The 15,038-nt window shown below is 41.7% G+C and overlaps 1 protein-coding gene across 8 annotated transcripts in view; it reads right to left on the bottom strand.

Annotated features, from left to right (window-relative positions):
• FNIP2 (folliculin interacting protein 2) overlaps positions 1–15,038 on the bottom strand; it is a 177,244-nt gene that overhangs the window by 78,551 nt on the left and 83,655 nt on the right. For 5 of the 8 annotated variants that reach the window (XR_002824936.1, XM_023736611.1, XM_023736615.1 and 2 more), the window contains 5 exons: positions 14,378–14,478; positions 14,209–14,280; positions 11,733–11,833; positions 11,490–11,579; positions 9,669–9,740 (listed from right to left, as the gene is read on the bottom strand). Coding sequence is in view for 7 of the 8 variants with exons in the window: in XM_023736611.1 (XP_023592379.1) it covers positions 9,669–9,740; positions 11,490–11,579; positions 11,733–11,833; positions 14,209–14,280; positions 14,378–14,478 (436 nt within the window). In the remaining variant the exon portion in view is untranslated. Of the gene's footprint in view, positions 1–9,668; positions 9,741–11,489; positions 11,580–11,732; positions 11,834–14,208; positions 14,281–14,377; positions 14,479–15,038 lie in introns of those variants that run through there. The other 3 variants (XM_004382050.2, XM_023736612.1, XM_023736617.1) reach the window with 2 other exon arrangements.

Here is a 15,038-nt window from a genome sequence, read left to right as displayed (position 1 = left end):
AGTCCTACCCCTAACCACCAGGAAAACCTCAAGCCAGTCTCCTTTCCTTGCTCTCGAAAGCCATTTTCAGACAAGCGTGTGAAGTCCACTCTACTCCCCTCAGACTGACTCATTATGCTGGTAAAAAACCCTTCCCGGTTGTCTTGGTGTGTACGCAGCATCATCAGCCTTGAGATCCAAACCAAATTTTGGGCGGGGGTCCATTCTCTCTCCACAGGTGGCCAAAACACACGTCCAATTTGAACACAGTTCAAATTACCTTGATGTGTTATGATGATATGTCTTCTTACCCTGATGGCTCATTTTAAAAGACTTAAATAAAAATGTTTAAAAGTACACCATTGGAAGTTGTCTTCATACTCACCATTTGCTTATTTCACTACTTTTAAGGACAGAGGAAAAGCAGTTGCAGAGAGAATGAGGAAATTATTTTTCTTGTCAATGATTTGAGCATTCAGATGAGAAAGAAAGTCTAAAGGTGAATTGAGGTCAGATGAAAAGGCTCAGTAAACCTGGTATCAATATCAGCCCTCTAAACCTTCCTCTGCTCATGCACCCAAGACTTTCAAATTATAGCTGCTGCTCCAATGCGTCTCTTAAGGGCCAGATTCCTATTTCTGAATGCCAGCTGACTACTTACAAGCAGAGAATTTGCAGATGCCTCCAACTAAAAAATGATCTCAACAGTTGTCTCCCCAGGCCTGGCCTCCTGCTTCTTTAGGCTGGTTAATGACATCATCCTCCACCTGCCTTCCCAAGTTAGAAACTGGAGAGTCATCCTTGGTTCCTCCTTCCTCCCCCATGTCATGTGTCCCCTTAGTCACCGAGCCTCACCAATACTACCTCCTAGAATGCCTGGTGCCTGGGTGGTGCAAACAGTTAAGTGCTTGGCTGCTAACAAAAAGGTTGGTGGTTTGAATCCACCCAGAGGTGCCTCCAAAGAAAGGCCTGGCAATCTACTTCTGAAAGGTCACAGCCATTGAAAACTCCATGGGGAGCAGTTCTACTCTGAAACACATGGGATCACCAGGAGTCAGAAAGGACTCGATGGCAGCCGGTGAGTATGGCTGAAACCCATCCCTCTTCTCTGCCAAGACCTTACTCGAAAATTTCTAATGGCAACCACTAAAATGGTCTCTTAAAGTTAATTATATTGTTGATTAATATATGCACAGAGGACACATTCAAAAGATCCCAAATACAATGAGAATGCACACCTGTCCACCAATTTATACCCCCTTCCAATACATTCTATGAATAGAATATACAAAATCTCTCTTATACATATACCGTATTTTTACACAAATAATGTGTGTCTTCTGTGTTCGTTTGCCAACCATACCCTGCCCCTTCGAAGTTATTTTTGCAAGTGCATTACACTAATTTTTTTACAGCAACATGTAAAAAAAATTGGCATGGCAGCACTTATAAAAATTCCTCACAGGGGAGGGAGGGCGTGGTTGGCAAACAAAGGTAGAAGTCACATGTTATTGGCATAAAAATATGTTTATGTATAAGAGAGATTTTGCATATGTCTTTCTTTAAAGCATAAATGGTAGCTTACTGTAACAGACTGTTGAAACACTTTTTTTTTTTTCAGTTAGGAATATATCTAAGAGAACTTTTCTATTATAGCATGTATCAAGTTGCCACGATCCTTTTTAACTGCCACATGGTATTCATTTACTGGGAAATACATAATTTAACCAGTCTTCGAGTGATAAACAGAGTCCCTAGGTGGTACAAACAGTTAAGGCATTCGGCAGCTAACTGAAAGGTTGGAAGTTCAAGTCCACCCAAAAACACCATGGAAGAAAGACCTGGCTATCTACTTCCGAAAAATTAGCCATTGAAAACCCTCTGAAGCACGGTTTTATTCTGACATACATGGGGTCACCATTAGTTGGAATCGACTCAACGGCAACTGGCTCTTTTTTTCTAGTGATGAACATTTGGGTTGCGTCCAATCTTTTCCTAAGGAATAATATCTTCCCTTATTCCCTACTTCAAGCTCTCAGCTTCCTCAATAACACGAGAAAAATGGTTCTCAAACTTGCTGTAAATTACTCTATGTATGAAAATTTAAATAAAATATGTGTATTTCTCACTGTACTGCCTTATACACTCCAACAATTCAGGGAATAAGCCAAATACCTTTGAGTAAACTGATTATCATAATGTAAAAAAACACTGTGATCTTATTATTTAGTTCATTCTTTTACTGAAGAAGCTTTATATATACATATATATACATATATGGTGGTGTAGTGGTTAAGAGCTACGTCTGCTAAAAACGCTGGCAGTTTGAATCCACCAGGCGCTCCTTGGAAACTCTTGGGGCAGTTCTACTCTGTCCTATAGGGTCGCTATGAGTCGGAATCGACTCAACGGCAATGGGTTTTTTATGGATATATAAATGGAGCCCGAGTGGCACAGTAGCTAAGTGCTTGGCTGCTATCCAAAAGGTCAGCAGTTTGAATTCACCAGCTGCTCCAGGGGAGAAAGATGTGGCAGTCGGCTTCCATGAAGATTTGCAACCTTGGAAACCCTATGGGGAAGTTGTACTCTGTCCTGTAGGGTTGCTATGAGTCGCACTTGACTCAACAGCACACAACAATGTACATATACGTGTATCTATACAGAATATACATGTCATTGTTGTGCTGTGTGCCATCGAGTCTCTGTATTTATATATACTTCCTAACTAGGTAAGGCAATCAGTAAGCTGGATACTCTAGTTATTGCTCTATTTGTTACTCTGTGTGTATGTGTGTGTATTACAAGCTATGTATAAAGATAAACATCAAAGCACAGACCAAAGCCTGATTTCCTCTCTGGCATTACAAAGTTACTGAATAACCCTGGAAAACAAACTGCATATTTTTTAAGATGCTATTCCAAAAGTAGGAGGAAAGGAAGGAAGGGAAAAAAAGTCAATGGACTATTTTTCAAAATTACCTGCTAAATCAGATACCACTTTATATTATTTTTACATATAGATACATAGACGGTAGCAAGAAGTCCCAAAAGTTCAAGAAAATTCTACTGAAAAAAATTAATTAAAAAAATATGGATCAGTTGTGTCCTCCTCCCCACTCCCATCACCCAGTGAATTAGGAAGCATTACCATTAATCTACCTTAGCAATAAATATATTGGTCCTGTTTTTTCTGGAACAGAGTTTTAGAAGCACCGTATGGACCTAAAATATAGAGCTAATCAGGTTACATCTCTGAGCTGCTCCCATTAACAAGATTCAGCCCAAACTCCTTCGCACTGCACTTGTCGTTTATCAGTTGATTCCAGCTCATGGAGACCGTGTGTGTTAACAGCGTAGGACTTCTCCACAGGGTTTTCTTGGCTGTGATCTTAATGAAAGCAGATCACCAGGCCTTTTCTTTTGTGGTACCACTAAGTAGGCGTGAAGCACCAACCTGTACGTTAGCAGTCGAACACAAACTGTTTGTACCACCCACTCAAAATCAGCCTTTCTTAACTAGCCTTGAAGGAGCCCTGGGTGGACAATAGTTAAGTACTTGACTGCTAACCAAAAGGTGGGTGGTCTGAACCCACCAGTCACGCTGTGGGAGAAAGGACCTGGCAGTCTGCTCCTGTAAAGACAGCAGCCTAGGAAACCCTGTGGGGCAGTTCTATCCTGTCATATAGGGTAGTTGGAATCAACGCGACGGCACACAGCATCAACCAGCCTTACCCTCTGCCGTTCCTACGCACCCCTCAAGCCTATGCTCCAGCCCTGCAGTTGTTCAAACATACTCACTGGATATCGTATCTGCAAAGGTTTGTACCCTTGCACAAGTTCTTTGCAGAAAGGCTCTTTTCCTAAACTCTGATGAAGTTCTTCTCTGTCTTCAAGGTGTCACTCAAATATCACTTTTCCATGAGGTCATCATCTCTGACTTCTCAGGCAGAGGTATTTACTCTTCCTTTTTGTTCCCACAAAACTTTGTGAAGTAGTACTTATCACGTGATATTTTAACTCCTGGTTTACATGCAAGTCTTCCTGAGGGCAGGTGCTCATAAACATCCCAAATTCTGGTAAAGGCAGATACCACAGGGGGCTAGAAAATTCTTATTCAATAAATAAATAAGGCTTGACGGTTGGTTAGTCAGGAGCCAGTGCTACCCTTCCCTTGCTCTTATCTCCTTCCCTTAACTTTGATTGTATCAAAATAATTTATTTAAAACCACATCTCTCTTTGTACTCCCAGAGCGTATGGTACACAGAACAAGTGTGCTGCCGAGTATGAAATAAGCTCCTAGACCCACCCCTTCCTCTCAAGTTGGTCTGTAAAGGAGATGCAGAAGACGGAGAAACTCAGGTTTCTTCTTGATGGGAAACTGGGAAGCCTCCTTAAAATGCCCTTTTTAACCTAGAACAATTTGCTCTCCAAAAACCATAATTTTAAAAAACCTGTTCTAAAGTTACTGCTTTACTGGACTATCGAGAAAAAAATGGACCGTACATTAGTCTTCAGACTTGACTTATAATAATCAGAATTCTCGGTAGCCTTCATTAAACCAGTTGCAAGATAATTTGCTGTCAGCTATGATTTCAGAGATTCTACTGGCCTGGTACATATGGCTACAAAAATTCCCCCATATCAAAAAGGTGTTGACCTAAGTAACTCTGGAAATGAGAGGAGTCTGTAAGTCTAAAGGCAAAAGGAACTGCACGTAACAGTCTAGTGGATAAAATTGTTTCGCACTGGGGTGGTGTTATTAGTTGCTGTCCAGTCAATTCCGGCTCATGGGTACAGGTTAACAATTCTGACTCTGCTATACAAGTATACTAGAACGGAACAATTAAGTAAATGGATGGCAGGTGATAGGAGCCAGGCTTCTCACTGCTGGCATGAGAGTTTACAGATAAACAGAGAGGGGAAACTAAAATGATCCATGTGGTAATGGATTTGAGTTGGAGATATCAGTATGAATTAATGCTTGGCTTAATATAGATACAGATATTATATACAGAAAATATACGTATATATTATATATATATATGTACACACACACACAGTCAATATAAACACAATTTGTTAGCTCTGTCAGCTGAGAGGCTTAAAAGAAATGACACCCCAGAAGCAACGCACACACCTAGTGCCTAGATCTTGGTTTCTAATACCATTCTCCAATAAAAGTCATCAGGGCTCCTTGGAGAAATCCCTGATGGCAGGACAGGGGCCAGACATATACAAGGTGAGCCTGGAGCATCTCAGCCAGAAAGGAAAGAAGTGTTCAGAAAACAAAAACACACGATAGAGATATGTCAAAGGAACGCGGGGGCCAAATGAATGAGCTCCCAATGGCGAAAACTGACACAATCTGAGCAACAAAAAAGTGGTATCTATGAATCCACACTGATATGAAGGCATGAATAAATTAAGAAATGAGGTGAGAAGAGACAGTATCTCCCACGCAGGAGAATTTCAAATAATTTATGTAGATACCCCGCCCTTAAGGTCAAAGAGCATAATTCTCCACTCCTTACCTGTGGGCTGCACAGACCGACTTCCTTCCAAAGTACACAATATGGAAAGGGGAAAAAGTAACTTCACAGTGGAAAAAGCTGACAAACACCACCTCAGCCACTGACGTGATGAAAATGGCACTTTACCTTTGTGGTCTTCCTCCCCAAAACCAATAACCCCAATCTGATCATGAGAAAGACTTCAGACGAACTCCAATACTGGGGCGTTGTACAAAATACCTGACCAGTACTTCTCAAAACTGTCAAGATCATCAAAACTAAGGCGAGTCTGAGAAACTGCCACAGCCAAGAGGCGCCTAGAGAGACGTGACAATTACATGTAATAGGGCACCCGGGATGGCATTCTGGAGCAGAGAAAGGACACTCAGTGAAAACTAGGGAAATATGAATAAAGTATGGACTTTAGTTAATAATAATATATCAATATTGGTTCATTAATTGTAACAAATGTGCCACACTCATGTAAGATGTTAATACTAGCGGAAACTGGGTATAGGGTATAGAGGAACTCTGTACTATCTTCTCATTTTTTCTGTAAATCTAAAAGTGTTCTAAAAAAAAGTCAATTTAAAAAAAATTTCCCCCATCTCTTAACTATTAATTACAGGGCTAAAAGGGAATACACAGTATCTCTAATTTCTCTACCTCTGCTACTGCTAATTCAAACACTGGTGAGCCCCTATTCTGTTTCAGAATTGGGACCTTGGTCCCTATACAATGTAAGTTGTACATAAGGAAAAAGAGATCTTAATCAGAGAATAACTATGGATTAAGAACAAAAAAGAACTTCAATCAAGTGCTAAATTCCATCAGAAATGTAAAGTTCACACTAGTCTTTACACGAACTCAGTGATTTCAAAACAGCTCGCAGATATAAGGAGATGGTATCTGAAGTGAGCACATCTACCAGACAACAAAGAGAGCAAAATGCCACTTAAGGGCACTTGCAGCCCTCTTTATCATCTCTGCCCCCTTTTTCCCAATAGGAGAACCAGCAGATTTGAAGTAAAGAGTGCATGAAATAGAAACCAAACTACCAAAGAAAGCCAGTCCTCTTTAACTCTCGTAGTTCATACCTGTATCAATACTGCCCCCAATCTGATCAGTCCCAAGTCCTTCTCATGGCATCTGAGAAAACATGCAGATCTGGTTGCTACAGATTTTACTTTAATTTGAACTTGGTCCTTTAACTCGCCTGCTTACCAAAGGAAAGGAAAACTAGTTGTAGGAGCAATTTAGAACGTGAATAACGCCAAATATAGGAGACTTTGGCCTGTACAACTTGAGCTTACAGAGACCCAGTCCTTCCAAAAGAACAAGGCGGTGGGTACTGCATGGTTTAAAGTCAGGAAAAGTAAAATGTGGCAGGGTTGTATTCTTTCACCATACTTATTCAATCTGTATGCTGAGCAAATAATCTGAGAAGCTGGACTGTATGAAGAACTCAGCATCAGGACTGGAGGAAGACACATTAACAACCTGCATTATACAGATGATACAACCTCGCCTGCTGAAAGTGAAGAGGGCTTGAAGTACTTACTGATGAACATCAAAGACTACAGCCTTCAGTAGGGATTACACCTCACCATAAAGAAAACAAAAATCCTCACAACTGGACCACTAAGCGACATCATGATAAATGAAGAAAAGATTATAGTTGTCAAAGATTTCATTTTACCTGGATCCACAAGCAACACTCATGGAAGCAGCAGTCAAGAAATCAGATATGGATGGCAGAGCCAACATGGCACCCTAGACAGACCCATCATGCCATCCTTCTGCAGCAAAGACCTGAGAAACTAAATAAAACAGATACAAACATCAATCCTAGAACCCTAAGTCTCAAATGAAGGGATAAAGAACTAGATCAAGCACCGAACAAAAGAAGAAACTGAATGAAAACAGAGAATGAGGACAGATATGGAGTGGCAGTCCCCTGCCAACTAACATGGCACAGCGTCGCCATCTTGGGGCACAGGCAGCAATGACCCCGGGGCAGGGAGCACAGGAAGGCAACGTCACGGAGCTCCCAACAGGAGACAGAGCACCCAGTAACCAGAGAAACACGCTTTCTTACCCCTCACCCTTCCGCCACGTACACCACCTGCACTCCTGACCGGCCACGCGGAACCACCGCGAATAGAGAGCTACCAGCCCGCCGCCAGCCCGGGTCTGCCCCGCCCCCACCTGCCAGCTCCTGCCACATCATTTTTTTAAATTATTTTCCCTTTCTTTCTTTTCTTTCTCCCTCCCACCTAGCCACGTATCTCACCTCCACCCCTTCCCCCCAGGCCACCCCGTACCACCTTGGCTACACAAGGCTAGAGAGACAGCACCCCACCCCCGCCCACCAGCTCCTGCGACGCCATTTTTTTCCCCCTTTCTTCCTTTTCGTTCTCCCTCCCACGTAGCCCCGTACGCCACATTACAAACTGAAAATTCAAACTTTCCTCCTAATAATGTTTTTGTTGGTTTTGGCTCCCCCAATATGTCTTTAAATCCTTTCTGGAACTCGAAGGGGGCATAAATAAATAAAGTAAGGTTACTGCAGGAACTCCGCAACATCGGTGTTCAGAATGAGCCCCTGTAGAGTGTTACTGATCTTTCATTTTACAGATAGGTAAGGAGCTCTCACTCTGTGAAACCAAACACATTCAATTCTGTCAGCCAGTAAGACGGCAAATTTTCCTCAAGGGACAGCAACTCTGACTCAGAGGGTCTTGCTTCCAGGATTGTGCTTCCCATAACGTCACACATGGTGAAACCCACAACTTCCCCTTCTCGTCTGGAGACTCAACCACAACAGAGCTGGCCTCAGTGCCAGTCCTGCCCAGGGGGCTTCAAGGGCAGAGAGTGAGCCTGGGGACACCAAGATGCCCAGTGCACGTCCTGAGCCTCTGTGGAGCTCTTGCAGTAGAGAATAATGACAGTGCCTCACAAAACATGAGACAGTTATCGCGTACCATTAAATACAAACTAGAACAGTTCTCCCAGCACTTCGGATGTCGTCCTTACCTCTTGAGGTGTTATGCTTGTACAGAAGGTGCTCTAAGTGGAAATGGTAGCAGGCCTAATCAATGGATTTAATTTCTGACCAAAGGTTCACTGCCCAACTTTACAGAGGAGTGAAAATACCACAATTAATCAACTATTTTTATTTTACCATAAACAAATGTTATATAGTTTACATCATGTGACATATATAAACCAAACAGGAGGATCCAGTGACAAATCCTGTCCATTTCATTTAATCACTCAGAAGTGGGGTTATACAGAGTGAAGGGCGTTGGTGGCACACAGAAGGAGCACAGAGGCCGCTTTGAGCTATGTGTGAAGGCAGGGGCTAGAAACGGAAACAGAGGAAGGATGAGGCCTCGTCCACTCTGAGCACGTCCACGTACAAACAATGACTGGCCTACGTGGTGAAGTGCCATGTGTCATGGGGGCACCAACAGGGTGCCCCCTAGCCTTGGTGGAAGGTAGGGGCTGCCTGTCTGGTATGTATTCATTATGCACAGACACACATACCTCCAGGTCCTCAAATTGCAGATTAGTTTGCCACCCTGCTCAGATCTGAACTATAATCAAAAATCAAACTTGAACAGATCCACTATCATATTCAACTCTCACTATAATTTTAGTTTGGCTTTTGACAAACAGAGTCATGTACAAAGCATAAACCAAGGGATGGTAAAAGCGGTATTAGATACTTTAGGATTTGAAGTAAGGGTGCCTGAGATGAAATCTAGATCATCATGTTTCCAGGACAGAAGAAAGTATGGCCACATCAGCCGGCAGACCTTCCCACGGTCATGGACTGATTTACTTCCAGAGACACGTTCCTTCAATACTTAGCAAGCAATTGCCCACAACAACTGGCTCAAGGAAGCTTCCTTTCTGGAAAGAAACTTCTCAATGTCCATTAGTCTCGGATGAGTTTGTGTATTAGAAAAAAAAGAATACCCAAATTCGTTGCACGATCACTCCTAGACGCTGTCCATCAAAGTTTGAGATCTTCAGAGGCGTGAAACTCTTAGAATGTGGAGAAAATCCCAGCAGATCTGAGGCCACCAATCTGTTCTCCTTCTTCCCCAGCTACTACACCATTCCAGATCATTCACCCTATCAGCTAAACCAGTAAGAGGAAGTACAAATACCTGATCGAGCAATGCCACTGTCTCTGTCTTCATTTTGTCCTCTGCTTGGCATGTCAACTGGTGTGCTGTGTGCTACAAGGCAGAACAAAACCATATTATTGGGCTCTTCAAAGATAAGAAAGTTTTAAAAACACCTGCAGTAATTTTTATATTTCAAAGTAGACTAATAAAAAACCAAACCCATTGCCATCTAGTTGATTCCGACTCACAGTGACCCTATAGGACAGAGTAGAACTGCCCCCATAGGGTTTCCAAGCTGTAATCTTTATGGAAGCAGACTGCCACATCTTTCTCCCGAGGAGCCGCTGGTGGGTTCGAACCACCAACCTTTTGGTTAGCAGCCAAGTGCTTTAACCACTGCACCACCAGAGCTCCTTCAAATTAGGCAAGTGCTTATGATTGGTCTGTTTGTATAGAGATTAACTAGAAAGCAAAATCAGATACATAAGAAGGTGATGATGGAAGCAAGAAGGAAATAAAGATAAGTAACCATCTGTCCTTAACTGGTCTACTGGAGCATATACACCTTTCAGTGATGTTTACAAACCCTAAAAAACTGGATTGCAAACGATTAATGCAGCTGATACAACGAACGTTCTCTGGCAGATATATTTAGCCATTTTTCTCGGTATTAGTAGTATTTAAATAGCACTACATTTTCAAAACGCTTCATATGCAGTTTCAGTAGTAAGTACAGGCAACTTAGGGAAGAGAAATACTTGAAAACCATTTCATAAATTTAAAAAATGTTTCTCTGTCTATAACCCACTCTCTTGGCAGATAGAAAACACTTACATTCATTTTCAAGTATTTCTTCCTCCACTTCTTTGCCATATAAACCCATACACAGTATTACTGTAGTTACTTAGCAAAACTCATGTACTGGCATGAATTTCAGAAAACACCCTATAGTACTAAAGCCTTCTAGGACTGCTTCACATTGACCTACACTACGTACTGTGGGGCTTGAAGGTGGATGAGATGTTCCTCCTGTAAGGTTTACAAGGTACAAGAAACCCAGGGCCCTGCCTGATTATTATACTTGCCAGCTATCCTGAAGCATGTTTGCTTTCAGTTTTCGAACACATAACCATGTGATTCTCACGCTCAGGAGGTGGGAGGGTGTTAAGTTTCATAAGCGTGTCAGTTAACTATGGTGCTTGGCATATTTCAGACTATAAGAAACAACAGAGTGAAGAACACCATTTGCCATAAAAACAACCATTTACGTGTTAGTAACACAAGTTCCCCACACCTGTTAACCATGCCGAGACTACCACAGACATTTCAACTGCCACAGCGAGCAAGGCCAGTGAGAGCTCAGAATTTACCTACCCAGAGACAGGTGGATGATTAGACCTGCAAAGAACCTGAAAGCTGCATTGAAGCGACTTAAATGCTAGAGAGAGAAACAAAGGAGTCTTCCATGCTCTCATTAGAGTGACTTTTGAGGAAACTCTGTGCAGTAAGGATACAGGTGAATACATGGAGAAAAGACAAGACGGCAAAGGGAAACAGCTCAGAGCAGCAGAAGAGACCCAGGAAAATCAGAAAATATAATCCTCTTAGAAACCCTAAGGGCTCACTTCAGATCAAAATCAGCTTACGCTGGGGCATTAGCAAAGCCATGTACAATGGAGGTTCACTGCTGAATTTTCAAAATACCATGAAGTTGGCTGCATTTGAAACTAATATCTCTTATCAAAAGAGCCCCTTGGACTTCTAGAGAGGCACCAAATTGGATTTTTTTTTCCCTAAGAACCTGCACCGGATTTATTAGTAAGTGTGTGGGTCACACTGTACTCAGCATTCCACACAAACCTGCAAAGAAAGAAGCACTCCGGGTGAGCCGGAGAGGTCCTCCTTCAGCCACCCCCTGCAGCAATTTGCTGCTGCAGGCCAGCAGCAGACCTAGAGACAGAAACACAGAGGAGGGCAAACGGGATACACACAAAAAATAAACACAGATTAAGGTAATGCAAAAAAACAAAACAACACAACAAACTCAAATAAAGCAAAACACACACCCAGAAAGAAAGGATCCGTTTGTGTGTCTGACTTTACCTAGGTTACTTCCAGTACGACAAGGACCCAAGCTATTCTGATTTGTGTTCAGTTTTCCCAAATTAGGATCTTGGTTGATGTATTCAAAGCTGTCTTGCAAGCTAAAGCCAGAGAAGGGGAGGAAGGGAGAAAGAGGAGAAAAATGTCAAGAGATGAATAAAAGGATTTTTTCATAGACTTTCAAATACAGACAACAACTGATCAGTCACTCAAGATTTTTCTTTATAAACAAAATTTCACAGCTACCAAAGGGAATTAAACTGGTAACTTTAGGGAAATTTCTTAGAGGAAAATCAAAGCTTCTTGGAGGTGGCCAAACCTATAAAACGAAACAATTGTATTCCTAACAACTTCATGTTATATAATGGAACGTCATACTCTAAATTCTGATTCTGTGATTGATACCAAGCATGCTGCTCTTCATTTTGAGGGTTTTACAACTCTTAATCAACATACATCGGCAATTCAGCCACTTTTATTTTAGGCTGAAATAAATAAGAGAAATTATGATTCTTATAATTTTGATTTCACAACTTCTAAAAAGTTAGATTTTACTCAACAAAACAAAGGTGAGGGTAGAAGATTTTAATAATTTATTTTATTTATTAACAAGGAAAATATCAAGACTTCGAAGATAATACAGCTTAACAAGGCCAAAATAATTTCTGGTTAAATCTGAGCACGGTATTTTATTATAGAGAGTTGTAATCTCAAAGGTCTGAAAAGGAACATATTATAAGAAATAAACATCAGTTCCAATATTGGCTTAAGTCATGACGGTCCAATATTAAATGTTCAAATAAGGAGATTCACTATTTTGCTGTCAGAGTAAGCAAAGACTTACTCGGTGGTGCCCGAGTCTACAGGGGAATATATTTTTAATTTCCCAGGATTATTAAAAAAAATAGCAGATAAACTCCATTTGTCTCCTAAGAGTGTCCCTTAATTTATAACAAGCCTTTCTTTCAAATGTATCTTGGTTGATATATTCAAAGACAACAAATACTTTGTTTAATCAAAAAAGAAGTACCTGGAAGTTCAAAATATTTGGAGAAATGTGCCAGAATGTAAGAATCTCAATTAGACATTTTAGTATTGTTAGTCTACATAAACCAAAACCAAACCAAACTCACTGCCATCGACTCGATTCCAACTCACAGCAACCCCACAGGGTTTCCAAGGCTGTAAACCTCTGTGGAAGCAGACTGCCACATCTTTCTCCCACGGAGCCGTCGACTTTTCAGTTAGCCGTCAATCACTTTAACCACTTTGCCACCAGGGCTCCCATAAAAAACACCAAACCCATGGCTGAGTTGATTCCAACTCACAGTGGCCCTATAAGACAGAGTAGAACTGCCCCATAGGATTTCCAAGGAGTGCCTGGGAGATTCAAACTGCCGATCTTTTGGTTAGCAACCGAGCTCTTAACCACTATGCCACCAAGGGTTTCCAGGGCTTCCACCGATGTGCAAAATTAGAGGGGGGGACATCTGAGGAGTGAACATCAAAATATCTCATGACTCAAGCACCAACCACTCACAATGGCTACCACGACCCCGCAGAAAAGACGACGAGCATAGTCAGCCCAGACTGATATACGGTGCCTGTCAGCCTGGAAAGGCTTCCTGTGCACTTGACTCCTTCCGAAATAAGTAAGTAAACAAGGAGGATTAATTCAAAAATAAAAAGAAGGTAAAATAATATTGGGAAATACCATGAACTCACTAACACAGCCCCACCTTCCGTCTTTCAGTTTTCTTCTTCCAGGGATGGAAAACCTGGTGACTGCTGGTAGGAACACAGTAGGTAAGAGATGGAGGCACAAAATGTAGGTAATAAAGACAACCAGCCACTTGTCTTTAAAGTCACCTGATAAAGTCCAAGGCCTTTTTATACTCACTCATAGGGCAATGGGAGGAGGCTTGGTGGTGGGATGGTTAAGTGTTCAGCTGCTAACCAAAAGGTCAGTGGTTTGATTCCACCAGCGGCTCACGGGAGAAAAGACCCGGCAATCTGCTCCCATAAAGATTACAGCCTAGGAAACCCTATGGGGCAGTTCCACCCTGTCCTACAGGGTCACTATGAATCCTAATCGACTCAACTCACAACAACAACACAGGTCAATGGAGCCCCTAAGTAGCACAAATGATTAACTCACTGGACTGTTAAACAAAAGGCTGGAGGTTCAAGTCCACCCTGAGGTGCCTCAGAAGAAAGGCCTGGCAATCTATCTCCAAAAAAATCAGCCACTGAAAACCCTACGGAGAACAGTTCTACTCTGACATACATGGGGTCATCATGAATCAACTCAAAAATAACTGGCTATAGAACAAAGACCACTTTTAAAACACCTCTGTTAATGTGGATGCATCCTGTTTCTCATTTCTAAAAGCCTCACGGCCCTCAAAGAATTATTCTTTCCAGCAATAGCCACTTAAAAAAATGGGGGAGAGAAGGGGCAAATTCCCACACTTACTTATTTGTACTCCCACAGAAGCTGCCCATTCTAGCAGAGAAGACTTTACTAATCATCAGTTGTGGAGGAGAACTGGAAAAAAGAAGAGGGAGAGGAGGCATTTTTTAATTGCGGAGTCAATATCACCACTCACGTCTCACAATTAGCAGAAAAAGAAGCCCAAACTCACCGTATATAGTGTATCTTTAAGGTGGGGCCTTTGTAACTCATTGCCACTGAGCCAAACATCATTTCCCCCAGCATGTTGACATCAGAAGCTGGTCTTGTGTACTACCGCACGCAAAAGAAAGAGACCAAAAGATCCAGGTCAGCACACGGCGCAACCCGATGTACAACGTAACAAAAATTACTGTTTACTAGTCTTTGGATCTCGCTTTAGTTTAGTGGGCAATTACAACTATTTGTCAAAGCAGCTACTGATCATTTTACATTCTTAATCTATAATGGTGACTGCCTATCTTTTTCCCCCCAAATATTACTAATGCTCACGATTTCTTCTTTATACACAGTATCTTCACACAGGATCCAAATGCTTTATTGGAATTCATTCTTAATCTTGTTAGGAGAGACAAGGATTATAACTATCCCCACTAACAAACTCTAAATAGAAAGATTAAAACAGGAAATAAACAAGGTAATACTAATAAACTCTTCCGTTGGTGCTAAGAACATATACCAAAAGGAAGATTAAAACAAAAACAAAACAAAACAAAACCCATTGCTGCTGAGTCGATTCCAACTCACAGCGACCCTACAGACAGAGTAGAACTGCCCCATAGGGTTTCCAAGGAGCGGCTGGTGGGTTCAAACTGCCAACCTTTTGGTTAGCA

Source organism: Trichechus manatus, unplaced genomic scaffold (assembly GCF_000243295.1).
Source record: "Trichechus manatus latirostris isolate Lorelei unplaced genomic scaffold, TriManLat1.0 scaffold00089, whole genome shotgun sequence".
NCBI lineage: Eukaryota > Metazoa > Chordata > Mammalia > Sirenia > Trichechidae > Trichechus > Trichechus manatus.
This window is presented reverse-complemented; position numbering and strand designations above follow the sequence as displayed.